This window comes from Amblyraja radiata, chromosome 6 (genome assembly GCF_010909765.2).
Source record: "Amblyraja radiata isolate CabotCenter1 chromosome 6, sAmbRad1.1.pri, whole genome shotgun sequence".
NCBI classification, from domain to species: domain Eukaryota; kingdom Metazoa; phylum Chordata; class Chondrichthyes; order Rajiformes; family Rajidae; genus Amblyraja; species Amblyraja radiata.
Genome location: NC_045961.1, coordinates 49,154,940 through 49,168,918, shown reverse-complemented (window position 1 = coordinate 49,168,918; position 13,979 = coordinate 49,154,940). Strand labels below are relative to the sequence as shown.

The 13,979-nt window shown below is 42.3% G+C and overlaps 1 protein-coding gene across 2 annotated transcripts in view; it reads left to right on the top strand.

Annotated features, from left to right (window-relative positions):
• The window catches only part of micu2 (mitochondrial calcium uptake 2), a 301,355-nt gene extending 295,503 nt beyond the window's left edge, over nt 1-5,852 (top strand). For both annotated transcript variants that reach the window (XM_033022751.1, XM_033022750.1), the window contains 2 exons: nt 2,329-2,486; nt 5,234-5,852. In XM_033022751.1, the coding sequence (XP_032878642.1) occupies nt 2,329-2,486; nt 5,234-5,323 (248 nt within the window). In that variant the 3' untranslated portion in view covers nt 5,324-5,852. The remainder of the gene's footprint in view (nt 1-2,328; nt 2,487-5,233) is intronic.
• The last annotated feature ends 8,127 nt before the right edge of the window (nt 5,853-13,979 follow it).

Genomic DNA, 13,979 nt, shown 5'->3' with positions numbered 1-13,979 from the left:
GCTGTACCTGTAAGCCAACTTTCAGTGACCAGTGTACAAGCATGCCCAGGTCTCGCTGCACCTCCCCCTTACCTAACCTAACCCCATTGAGATAATAATCTGCCTCCTTGTTTTTGCCGCCAAAGTGGATAACCTCACATTTATCTATATTATACTGCATCTGCCACGCATCTGCCCACTCACTCAACCTGTCCAGGTCACCCTGCAACCTCCTAACATCCTCTTCACAGTTCACACTGCCACCCAGCTTTGTGTCATCTGCAAACTTGCTAGTGTTGCTCCTAATTCCCTCTTCCAATTCATTAATATATATGGTAAACAGTTGCGGCCCCAACACCGAGCCTTGCGGCACTCCACTCGCCACTGCCTGCCATTCTGCAAAGGACCCGTTCACTCCTACTCTTTGCTTCCGGTCTGCCAACCAATTTTCTATCCGTCAACACCCTACATCCAATACCATGTGCTCTAATTTCAGTCATCAGTCTCCCGTGCGGGACCTTATCAAAGGCTTTCTGAAAGTCTAGATATACTACATCCACTGGCACCCCTTCATCCATTTTACTTGTCACATCCTCAAAAAATTCCAGAAGATTAGTCAAGCATGATTTCCCTTTCATAAATCCATGTTGACTTGGACTAATCCTTTTACTGCTATCCAAATGCCCCATTATTACCTCTTTAATAATTGAATCCAGCATCTTTCATACCACCGAAGTCAGGCTAACTGGTCTGTAATTCCCCGTTTTCTCTCTCGCTCCTTTCTTGAAAAGTGGGATAACATTAGCTATCCTCCAATCCACAGGAACTGATCCTGAATCTATTGAACATTGGAAAATAATCACCAATGTGTCCACTATTTCTAGAGCCACCTCCCTGAGGACCCTAGGATGCAGAACATCAGGCCCAGGGGATTTATCATCCTTCAGTCCCATTAGCCTACCCAATACTATTTCTCGCCTAATGAACATTTCTTTCAGTTCCTCTACCCCTTTAGATCCTCTGTCCTCCAGTACATCTGAGAGATTGTTTGTGTCTTCCTTAGTGAAGACAGATCCGAAGTACCTATTCAACTCTTCTGCCATTTCCTTGTTGCCCATAATAATTTCACCCGTGTCTGCCTTCAAGGGACCCACATTTGACTTTGCTACTCTTTTTCCCTTAACATATCTAAAGAAGCTTTTACTGTCCTTCTTTATATTCCTGGCCAGCTTCCCTTCGTACTTCATCTTTTCAGCCCGTATTGCCCGTTTTGTTTCCTTCTGTTGTCCTATGAAAGTTTCCCAATTCTCTGTCTTCCGGCTACCCTTTGCTGTGTTACACATCTTTTCGTTTAGTTTTATTCTATCCCTAACTTCTCTTGTCAGCCACGGGGAATAGGAGGCAACCGTGGCTGACAAGACAAGATAATCCAACCACATTTCAGTTTGGAAGTGGAAAGAACTAATAGAAATTGCATTAATTGCAATGTGTAAAAAGAGTTGAGATACTGTCCTATAATTTTGCTGCATGTCATTGTGGGATATATCATGTCTTGATTGGTGAATATGTTTAGTTTGTGACTCTATTTGAAGCAGAAATAATATGTGAATGCTTCATTGAGTATAATTCCGACTGGTATCTACGCACTTCGTCCAAGCACATTATCGCACGCGTCATGCAAACTGTCTTAAATGACCACCTAAATTGTCATTTGGCAACCTAAAAAGCTACCAAGGTTTCCCAGCTGGCAACAGGGAAAAAAAGTTAAGTGAGAGCCTTGAGATGTCTACAGCCTCAAGAGAAAAGCCAGAAAATAAGATACCAAAAGCTCAGCATAAAACAGGCCTTCATTGATGATGTTACTGCAACTGCAGGATCGCTCAGAGTTGAAAGTTGGATCGATTCCATCTTGTAGTGGACAGTAAGCAAAGATTAAATATCACAATAAACACAGTTTTAAACTGATTTAAGCATGAAAACGAAATATTACACCATGCCCTTATAATATCCATTTCATTATATTTCAAATGGATGAAAATAGATAGTACACCTATGTCCTTCCCAGCTTATGTACAGCCTGTGCATGAGAACAATTGTTTAAATGGATGTGCCAGCTATTTTGGGGCTGCAGGTATCTTCTACCATGTGGGCAATGGGTTCACTGCAATATCTAAATGGTTATTTAAACATGTAGCCGGACAGTGGTATTTCCGACATTCATACTGTTATGCACGGTTCTCAGGAACAGAATCCTGTCGCAACCTGTGGAGGTCCTGTAAATCTACAATTGCTTAAGGAATATATGTTCCATGTGCCACATATTTTACTAATTTACAATATTAAATTTAGGACAATTCAAGAGAGCTGTGAAAGTTGCAACAGGCCAAGAACTGTCAGATAATGTGCTTGATACGGTCTTCAAGATCTTTGATGTAGATGGAGATGGATGTTTGAGCAAACAAGAGTTCCTTGCAGTGATTATGACCAGACTCCGTCGTGGCTTTAAGGTAATTTCTGATTATTTAAGAAAATAGGAGATAACAGGGGAAGGTTATTAAGCCCTATAATTTTTGTTCCACCATTCAATGAAATCATGAATAATTATTTACCTGCATTTTCCTGCACTCACCCCTAGTAAGTAAGTAAGTAAGTAAGTAAGTAAGTTTTATTTATATAGCACGTTTTAAGTCAACTCACATTGACACCAAAGTGCTTTACACAAATTAAATAATAAGTTACCATACAAACCATAGAAAAAGGTTAAAAAAATAAAGAAAATGGACACAACACATTATAGAGTTCAACACAAACGTCCCCCCACAGCAGAATCAAAAATTTCCACTCTGGGGAAAGACACCAGAAAGTTAAGTCCTCTTCCTCTGTGAAACACCCGAGGTCGGGGCCCATTTGTGACCTTTCAGCCAGTCCGATAATTTTCAGGGCCCTCTTGCCGCGAAGATGGAACTCCGGCGTCGGGTGAAACATTCCTCAGCGGCTTGGAAAGTCTGGAGCGGCTGCCTCTCCTCCCTGTAGCCATAGATTTCCTTAATATCTAAAATCTTTCAATCACTGTCATGATTTTACTCAGGAAGTGAGCCTCAGCACTCCTCTTGGGCAGAGAATGTATATTCTAGTCAGAGGAAACTCCTCGTCTATTCTGTCAAACACCTTAAGATTTCTGTACATTTAATTACAAAATCTTTCATTCTTCTAAATTCTAGAAAGCATTGTCCCTGCTTTCTTAATCAGTCATCATAAGACATCCTCACCATTCCAGGAAGCAATACAGTGAATCTCTGTTGGACTCTCTCTGTTGCAAGTTCCTTACATATAGAGACCAGATCTATACACAGTATTCCAGATACGGGCTCTCTCTCTAATTGGACCACACATTCGTACATTTGCAATCAATTCTTCTTGCAAGTGCTATGTCTCCTTGTTTTGCAATTTCAAACTCTCTCATAATCTCAGCATCCATCTGCCAGAATGGCTGCAAATTGGGTTGAGATCAAGACAAATATTTCTGCCTCGCTGGAATTTCTACCCGTCTGTCATTTAGCCATAAATTCTTGTTTGGGACCAGAGAGAGAACGTCCAATAAATTATTTTGAATTTGGACTTAAAAGTAACTGAATTTTGGTAATTTTTGCCTGACACAAGCTTCAGTCCCACCATTTAAGGTACGGTAACCGGCTTACCTGTCAGGAAAGTGCTCCAGATTTGCATCATTGTATAAAGGTCTGTCAATGGAGAGGAAAGAGAGGGATATTCCTCTGATTTAGAAAAGCTGCTGAGTGGATGGCAAAAATTCTCACCACTTTCAGTGGTGTAGTAGCCATTTATAGTAGCCCTAATAATCTGCCATTACAAGTGGTTATGTGGGTGAACGTATAGATGGTATTGGAGCCATGCTTAGCCACACAGTCATGGGTGCAAAGAGAGTAGTGCAGATGTTGAGCACAGCCTTAAGGTACACCTGTGTTGCTGGTTAGTGCGGTGAAGATTGTGTTACTACTCCACACTGATCGAGGTCTGCCGATGAGGAAGTTAATGATCCAGCTGCAAATGAAGGTGCAGACACCCACAATTTGGAGCTTGATGATGAGCTTGGAGGGAATGAATCTTTGAAATTCCTACACCAAAATGCTGAGGAGAATATACTCAAAGCTGGTAGATTTTTGATCAAAATGGGGATAGGGTGGGAAGGTGGACATGTAACAAATTGGATCAACCTTCATTTAATTCAATGTTTTATTCCTATTCGTATTTTGAAATGAGGAACTACTGGTGTCTTGTCCTAGCCCAATGTGTGTTGCCGTGGTTTAGTGTCCACAGATGGTTTAGACCAAGGTTCTTGGCAGCTAAAGCATCTTTTATTCTCTACTAAAGGGCAGAAATGAAATATGACTCTCCTTAAGATTTCATTTAGCACCTTATTACAGTATTAATCTGCCTGAAAATATAGCATATTTCCACTGTTTCATCCAAATTCAAGAATTTTGAGAATGTGAACAGAGAGGAAAATAAAAAGTCATTATTTTTTCTATATAAAAAAGCTTAAGGCGTATGTGAAACAGAAGGATTTTTTAAAATTAATTTGTACATCATTGAATTTATAAAAAATAATCCAAACTGTCAAAATTAATTTTATTTTTAACTGGAACAGATGGCTCTGTGGTTTAGATGCCAAGAGCCAGGAGAATGTAGAAATTGTGATAAGTTCAGAACCAGGGATCAGTCATCTAGGAATTGTGATATGGGGAAAAATCTTTACGCACATTCCCTATCTTAAGGGCTGTGGGTGTACAATACATTCAAAGACAATTTCAGAGAATTTGACATGATTTAAAGGAATGAGTTAGATGGGGTACTAATTTTGGATGATCAGCCATGATCATATTGAATGGCGGTGCTAGCTTGAATGGCCGAATAGCCTACTTTACACCTATTTTCTATATGTTTCTATGATAAGGAAACATCAACTGGTTTCTCTTTTCACAGATGCTGCTTGACTAGCTGTGTTCTTCCAGCATTTCTCTTTATGTTTCAGATTCTAGCAGCTGCAATTTTATCTGTTTTTCATTACAGTTGAGGGATAAGGAGTCTGGTCAGAAAAGTGGATTCAGCAATAAACTTATTGATTGGCTGAACAGGCTCAAAGGGCCATTTAGCATTCTTTTATTTCGTATGAAAGTAGAGAACCACAGCTGTATCTGTTTACAGTGGCTGCAACATATTACTTTCATTTCCACAGGCACCAACACAACATGGTTTGAAGGGCTATTTTAAATGCGTAAAGAAAGAAACTATTGCTGGAGTACATGAAGCCTGGAAGCAGTCATAGGACAGTCCTTGATAATTCTACTGAATGCAAAACCTTTCTACAGAAGAAAATCCACTATAAAAAGTGGATTTTCGCAACAAACCATGAATGCAATGCAGTTTATATAAAAGTTGACCTGTTTAAATAGTTACATTGATTATTTTTAGTTAATTACATTGAGGGATAATATTTGTATGTTTACAAGAAATATTCCAAAATATTTAATGAATGCAAAGCACAAGCATCCAGGAATTTCAGTGAATATCTTTATCAATTTATTTACACAAACATTACAATGAATCTCAAATTATTTTCAAATATGCATGAATTTTTTTAAACTATTTGTCTCGTGAAACATCTTCAAGTGATTTGTGTAGATGGTTCATTTACTGTGGTGATCTCCATTATTCTTCAACTCTAGATTTTCAGGGTGAATTAAAGGGTTTTTACATTGTATTATTTAAATGTTTAAATAATGAAATTTAGAAATGTACCTGGAAACTTTAATCTATGCCATTTCTTTTGCACTAATAAAGTTTGGCTTTGCGAATCTTGTTTTAATTTGTGTGTCAGAACATGAACATGTATGAACAGTAAAAGGCTTTTCCTAGCGCACCGAGGAAACAATAAACATGCCTCTTATCTGATTGTTATTAAAGTACTTTAATCCTGATAACATGTATTGTCCTAAAATGCAAGTCATTGAACCATCTTAATAGTAATTAATACACATCTCTAAATGAGAACATTACACATGTTTAGGATAGTGTTCACTTCACTGTACATTGTTCCAATCATACTCCCATTTACAGAAATGTGAATTAGCAGCCATAAGCCTTGGCTATTGACATGCACACTAAATTCTACTTTGTATACTTTTCTAGGTATAGTTCCATTGCACCATTATAAGACTGGTTCTGGTAACCTTGGCATTAACTATTTCTGCAGTCCACTGTCTTCTTCTAAACTGCATAGAAATTAATCAATATTTCAATATATGGAAATCCACAAAAGCAATGTTTTGTTATATCATTGCAGACAATAACAGGTGATTCAAAATTGTATTAAACAAGGCCTGGCTTCAATAATACATTACTTTGACTGTGCAATCAATAACATTTCAAAACCAGGTCAGACAGTCAATTGGCACTTTTTAGAATTAGGAACATTATAGGCCTTCCTCTGGGACACCCTGTAAGAAAAGGCAAATAAATCTGAAGCCATTGAATAAAGCAAACTCAATGAATTGGATTTGTAGTTATTGCTATCTGTCTAAAAACAGCTGCTCAGCATTTACCCTGTCAATCCCTCCCAGAATTTACACCACAACGGGATCACCTCTCATTCTTCTAAAATTCAGCGAATATAGACCAAGCTTTCTCTGTTGCTCTAGTGACATCCTCCCCCCCCCCCCCCACACATCTCAGTAATTGGTCTTGTAAATCTGCATCAAACTGATTGATCAACATTCAGTTAATGGCTTAGACTTCAGGGCCATAATCAATTTTCAGATTTTATGGCATCAGACTAAATTGCATTAAAAGCAATAGAAGTTTACAACAAAATATACTTTTCAATTATCAAATTATCATATATGTTCTAGAGCAATCCAAAATCGCTCGTCCTTTGACACTCCAGAGAAAACGATTCAAGCTTGTCCAATTTCTCCTTATAGCTAACACACTCTAATCCAGAGAACATCTTGGTGAATGTCTTGCACCTTCCCAAAGCCTCCATATTCTTCCTGTACTGTGGCACACAGTGCTCCAAATATACACCTACATTGAAATAATGTACACCTAAAATTCTCAGAGCAATTTCGTCTTTGGAATGCTCTCTCTCTTAAAGGCAACAGAAGCAGTCTGAATATTTGAGATATTTGAGAGTTGGATTCCTGATAAGCAAGGGGGTGAAAAGTTAGTGGGAATAGGTAAGAGTGGAGACTTAAAATTCTCATCAGATCAGCCTTGATTTTATTGAAGTGCATTTGCACCTAATCGCCAGCTTAGCTAAGGGCCTGACTCAACATACTTTGGGATCGATAACAATGTCCCTTTATTTAGTGCCTTTAACATGCCAATGTGGTTCAGAGGAATGTTTTAAAACAAACTTTCATGTTAAACCATCACTCAAATATTAGAAAAAATCTTCAAATATTTATTAAAATTTAAGGGCACCACAAAAGCAGGAATGAGAGGGCTGAGTGCGACTGGTTCAAGTTAGGTTACAGACAACCCTAACAAGTCAGTATGATTTTGCCAGATCTTTTCTGGACATTATCACACCCTTGGTCCAAACACAAACTAAAGAGCTGAATTCTAGAAGTGAGGCAAGAGTGGACGCAAGGCCACATATGGGCAAATGTGGTATTAATAGACCATAGACAATAGGTGCAGGACTAGGCCATTCGGCCCTTCAAGCCAGCACCGCCATTCAATGTGATCAATCAGTACCATGTTCCTGCCTTCTCCCCATATCCTCTGACTCCGCTAACTTCAAGAGGCCTATCTAGCTCTCGCTTGAAAGTATCCAGAGAACCGGCCTCCACTGCCCTCTGAGGCAGAGAATTCCACACTCACAACTCTCTGTGTGAAAAAGTGTTTCCTCATCTCCGTTCTATATGGCTTACCCATTATTTTTAAACAGTGGCCCCTGGTTCTGGATTTCCCATGTTCATCGGGAACATGTTTCCTGCCTCTAGCGTGTAAAAACCTTTCAATAAGATATCCTCTCATCCTTCTAAATTCCTGAGTATACAAGCCCAGCCACTCCATTCTCTCAGCATATGACAGTCTGCCATCCCGGGAATTAACCTTGTGAACCTACGCTGCACTCCCTCAATAGCAAGAATGTCCTTCCTCAAATTTGGAGACCAAAACTGCACACAATACTCCAGGTGTGGTCTCACATCTCGGTGGGCGGCGCGACTTTCGTCAGCAGCGGCCTCTGCAGTCCGTCTGCGTTTTTATTATTTTATATCTATGTTTTAATGTAGTTTTTGTTATTTTTTGTTGGGGTATGTGTGTGGGGGGGGGGGTGGGGGGGTGGGGGTAACTTTTAAATCTCTCCCTGCACGGGAGACCCGACTTTTTCTTTGTCGGGTCTCCGTTGTCGTTGGGGCTGCAACGAGGAGCGGCCTCCAACAGGAAGACCGGGGGCTCTGGTGCCGACTACTCACCTCACCGTCGCGGGGCTGGCCGAGTCCAGAGCGGGTGGAGCTGTGGTGGACGCTGCTGCGGCCCGACCTCCGGAGGTTCGGAGGCTGCAACTGCGGGTCTGGCGGACAGCGGCTCCGGGAGCCCGCGGGTCCCTGGAGGGAGACCGCTTTTCGGGGCTTCCGTGACGGCGACTTCTCCCGCCCGAGTTGCGGGGTTGAAGAGCTCCTGGAACGGGGCCTACATCACCGCCCCGCGCGGCTTGGAATGGCCGCGGGACTGCGAGCGCCCGCCGGGGGCTCTAACATCAAGACCCGGTGCGCGACCTTGCATCACCCGGCGTGGCTTTAATGGCCGCGGGACAATCGACATCGCCAGCTGGGGGCTTTGACTTTGACTCTGACATCGGGGGGGGGGAGAGTGCAGTGGAGAGATAAGTTTTTTTGGCCTTCAATCACAGCAATGTGATGGATGTTTATGTAAATTATGTTGTGTCTTGGGTCTATTTGTTTGTAATGTATGGCTGCAGAAACGACATTTCGTTTGGACCTCAAGGGGTCCAAATGACAATAAATTGAATTGTATTGTATTGTATCTCAAAAAGTCATGGTAAAACTAAAGTCAATGGGCATGAAAGGAAAAACACTCAGAAGGCTGTTGGAGTCAAGGAGGACTACCTCAAGGCAGTACCAGGTTCAACCATCTTCAGCTGATTCATCAATGACATTAAAATCAGGTCAAAGGCTGGGTATCCTATGAGTGACTCACATGTATGCATCCCAAGGCCTTTTTCACCATCTACTAGGAATAAATCAGCAGCATGGTTGAATGTGCCCTACTTGTTTCGATGAACGCAGTGCCAACAACTCTCAGGAAGATTGATGCCATCCAGGATAAAGCAACCTTGATAGGGCTTTAATCATCCCAACATTCCTTCCATCCACCAGCAGTACTCGTTGCCCTCGCTGTGCAAATTTACAAAATTATTCACTCAGGCTAATCTGATAACACTCCCTAAATCTACACCCTCTAACCACCAAGTGGGACAAAGGAAAACCATCACCTAAAGGTTATCCTCTAAGTCATGCACCATCACAACTTTGAAATATGTTACCTGTACTTCATTGTCACTTGGGCTAAAATTTGGAACTCACTGCTCAATTGCATTGTGAGAGTACAATAATCCCCTGATATAGCAGACCATGGGGGGAGGGCGTCCATTATTGCCAATATAAGATATTATTGTATAAATTGTAGTCCGCCAGCTGCCTGCACCACCCCCAGTTTGTATCCCCTTCTCCTGCCATTTACAGAGGCTGCCCACTCCACCCCTGGCTCTCGCTGCCTACCTTGCCACCTCCCCTGCCGCAAGTAGAAACAACCAAGTGCAGATGCTGGTTAATATACAAAGTGTATGGAGTAATTCCACAGATTAGGCAGCATCTCTCGAGAACATGGATGGGTGACGTTTCGGGTTGACACTCTTCTTCAAACTCTCGGCCTGGAACTGGGCCTGGAATTCAGGTGAGTTGGCAGCCCCAGTCTGCTGGTGGCTGGGGGAGAGATGAGGATCAGCGAAGTCAATGGTCGCAGCCACCAGGTGGCCTGAGTGCAGGGGAGGGTCGGTGGTGGCAGACACGGTTTGGAAGCAGTGTGGGCCGGCAGTGGCACCAGAAGGTCCAGCCTGGAAGCAGCGTTAGCCGGAGATAGCATGGGCAGTCGACGCTGTACGTGGCAGGGGAGGCGGCACGAGCCAGGCGCGGAGCGGGGAAGCGGCAGGGGAGGTGGCAAGATCCAGGGGTGGCGCGCAGCTAGCTGGAAGTGGCAGGGGAGACAGCGAGGCAGGGGTAGAGCGGGCATCCAGCTGTAAATGACAGGAGAGGGGGTACAAGCTGGGGGTGGTGCAGGCAGCTGGCGGTCTAAGCAGCAGTAAAGGCGGAGCAAGCCAGGTGATGCTTAGGCAACCATCGGTAGGTCAGACTGATTCCTGGGATGCCAGGACTTTCATATGAAGAAAGACTGGATAGACTCGGTTTGTACTCGCTAGAATTTAGAAGATTGAGGGGGGATCTTATAGAAACTTACAAAATTCTTAAGGGGTTGGACAGGCTAGATGCAGGAAGATTGTTCCCGATGTTGGGGAAGTCCAGAACAAGGGGTCACAGTTTAAGGATAAGGGAGAAATCTTTTAGGACCGAGATGAGGAAAACATTTTTCACACAGAGAGTGGTGAATCTCTGGAATTCTCTGCCACAGAAGGTAGTTGAGGCCAGTTCATTGGATATATTTAAGAGGGAGTTAGATGTGGCCCTTGTGGCTAAAGGGATCAGGGGGTATGGAGAGAAGGCAGGTACAGGATACTGAGTTGGATGATCAGCCTTGATCATATTGAATGGCGGTGCAGGCTCGAAGGGCCAAATGGCCTACTCCTGCACCTATTTTCTATGGTTCTGTCAGTCCGCTATAAGCAAAATCCATTATAAAGAGGTCCGTTAAAATGAGGGTTTACTGTGTATTAGCAGAAAAACTGCAGTGATTTAAAAAGGCAGATCACCATTGCCTTGAGGACAACTAGGTCAAGTTAGCAAAAATGAATTTATAAAAAAGCTCTGCCCACACAGTGAGGCTGGTTTTTGGGAACAAGTAATGTCTTATGCAAACTTATTTAATTATTTGTCTTAGGAAGGCAGCTGTACTGGGTTGCTGTCATAAATAAAAACTGAATAAAGCTCGCATTGACGAAATCAATAGGACATTCAAGCAACGATTCTGTTGCCTTGACTGTTCTGCTGGTTTACAACAACAAAGCTCAAAAAGAGTATTGCCTATGCTGGTAAATATCACTCTCCACTGAGGGCAGTGATAGTCAATGCGTTTAAATAACCATCACAGTATAGAACAATAGACAGCTTTTGCAATTTGAAGCACCATTTTGAGGTTGTCACATGCAAAGATGGTTTATGCTCATTGTCATTCTCTGGAAGTGCTAAGAAAATATCTGCAAGATGACAACATGATCATAATTTCTACAGCTATATTAATAGCAAAAGGATAACGAGGGATAAAATTGGTCCATTGGAGAAACAGAGTGGGCAGCTATCTGCAGAGCCAAAAGAGATGGGGGAGATATTGAACAATTTCTTTTCTTCGGTATTCACCAAGGAGAAGGATATTGAATTATGTGAGGTAAGGGAAACGAGTAGAGTAGTTATGGATACTATGAGTTTCAAAGTAAAGGAAGTACTGACACTTTTGAAAAATATAAAAGTGGATAAGTCTCCAGGTCCTGACAGGATATTCCCTAGGACATTGAGGGAAGTTAGTGTAGAAATAGCCGGGGCTATGACAGAAATATTTCAAATGTCATTAGAAATGGGAATAGTCCCCGAGGATTGGCGTACTGCGCATGTTGTTCCATTGTTTAAAAAGGGTTCTAAGAGTAAACCTAGCAATTATAGACCTGTTAGTTTGACTTCAGTGGTGGGCAAATTAATGGAAAAGATACTTAGAGATAATATATATAAGCATCTGGATAAACAGGGTCTGATTAGGAACAGTCAACATGGATTTGTGCCTGGAAGGTCATGTTTGACTAATCTTCTTGAATTTTTTGAAGAGGTTACTAGGGAAATTGACGAGGGTAAAGCAGTGGATGTTGTCTATATGGACTTTAGTAAGGCCTTTGACAAGGTTCCTCATGGAAGGTTGGTTAAGAAGGTTAAACTGTTGGGTATAAATGCAGGAATAGCAAGATGGATTCAGCAGTGGCTGAATGGGAGAAGCCAGAGGGTAATGGTGGATGGCTGTTTGTCGGGTTGGAGGCAGGTGACTAGTGGGGTGCCTCAGGGATCTGTGTTGGGTCCTTTGTTGTTTGTCATGTACATCAATGATCTGGATGAAGGGGTGGTAAATTGGATTAGTAAGTATGCAGATGATACCAAGATAGGGGGTGTTGTGGATAATGAAGAGGACTTCCAAAGTCTACAGAGTGATTTAGGCCATTTGGAAAAATGGGCTGAAAGATGGCAGATGGAGTTTAATGCTGATAAATGTGAGGTGTTACACCTTGGCAGGACAAATCAAAATAGGACGTACATGATAAATGGTAGGGAATTGAAGAATACAGTTGAACAGAGGGATCTGGGAATAACCGTGCATAGTTCCTTGAAGGTGGAATCTCATATAGATAGGGTGGTAAAGAAAGCTTTTGGTATGCTAGCCTTTATAAATCAGAGCATTGAGTATAGAAGCTGGGATGTAATGTTAAAATTGTACAAGGCATTGGTGAGACCAAATCTGGAGTATGGTGTACAATTTTGGTCGCCCAATTATAGGAAGGATGTCAACAAAATAGAGAGAGTACAGAGTAGATTTACTAGAATGTTGCCTGGGTTTCAACAACTAAATTACAGAGATAGGTTGAATAAGTTAGGTCTTTATTCTCTGGAGCGCAGAAGGTTAAGGGGGGACTTGATAGAGGTCTTTAAAATGATGAGAGGGATAGACAGAGTTGACGTGATCAAGCTTTTCCCTTTGAGAATAGGGAAGATTCAAACAAGAGGACATGACTTCAGAATTAAGGGACAGAAGTTTAGGGGTAACATGAGGGGGAACTTCTTTACTCAGAGAGTGGTAGCGGTGTGGAATGAGCTTCCAGTGGAAGTGGTGGCGGCAGGTTCGTTGGTATCATTTAAAAATAAATTGGATAGGCATATGGATGAGAAGGGAATGGAGGGTTATGGTATGAGTGCAGGCAGGTGGGACTAAGGGAAAAAAGTTGTTCGGCACGGACTTGTAGGGCCGAGATGGCCTGTTTCCGTGCTGTAATTGTTATATGGTTATATGGTTATAATTGTAATTTATTAGCCAAGTATGTTTTGCAGCATACGAGGAATTTGATTTGCCATACAGATACCAAAAAAGCAACAAGACACACAACTACATTAAATCTGACGTAAACATCCACCACAGCGGCTCCTCCACATCCCTCACTGTGATGGAAGGCAATAAAGTCTTATCTTCTTTCCTCCTTTATCTCCCGCTTTCGTCGGGGCGATCGAAGCTCCCGCAGCCGGAGATCGAAGCTCCCGCGATCGAGGCGGTCAAAGCTCCTGCGGCTTGGACCTCACGAAATTGGTCCCTAACCAAGGGACAGCGAGCTCCACTATGTTAAAGTCTGCAAGCTCCCGTGGTTGCAGCTCCCGAAGACGATCCCTGACAAAGGGATCGCATGCTCCACGATATTAAGTCCGCAGGCTCCCGCGGTTAGAGATCCCAAAGTCTGTCCACAGCAAGAGGCTGACAGCTCCACATTGTTAGGCCGCAGTGTGGACGGAGATACGACACAGAAAAAGTTGCATCTCTGTGGAGGAAAGAGATTAAAAAAGCTTTCCCCACCCCAACCCCCCACATAATACAAAACTAAAAGTACACTAAAACATACATTTTACAACAAACTAAAAACAACACGAGAAAAAGACAAGACAGACCATTGGCGAGGCAGCCATCGTCGGCGCCACCTG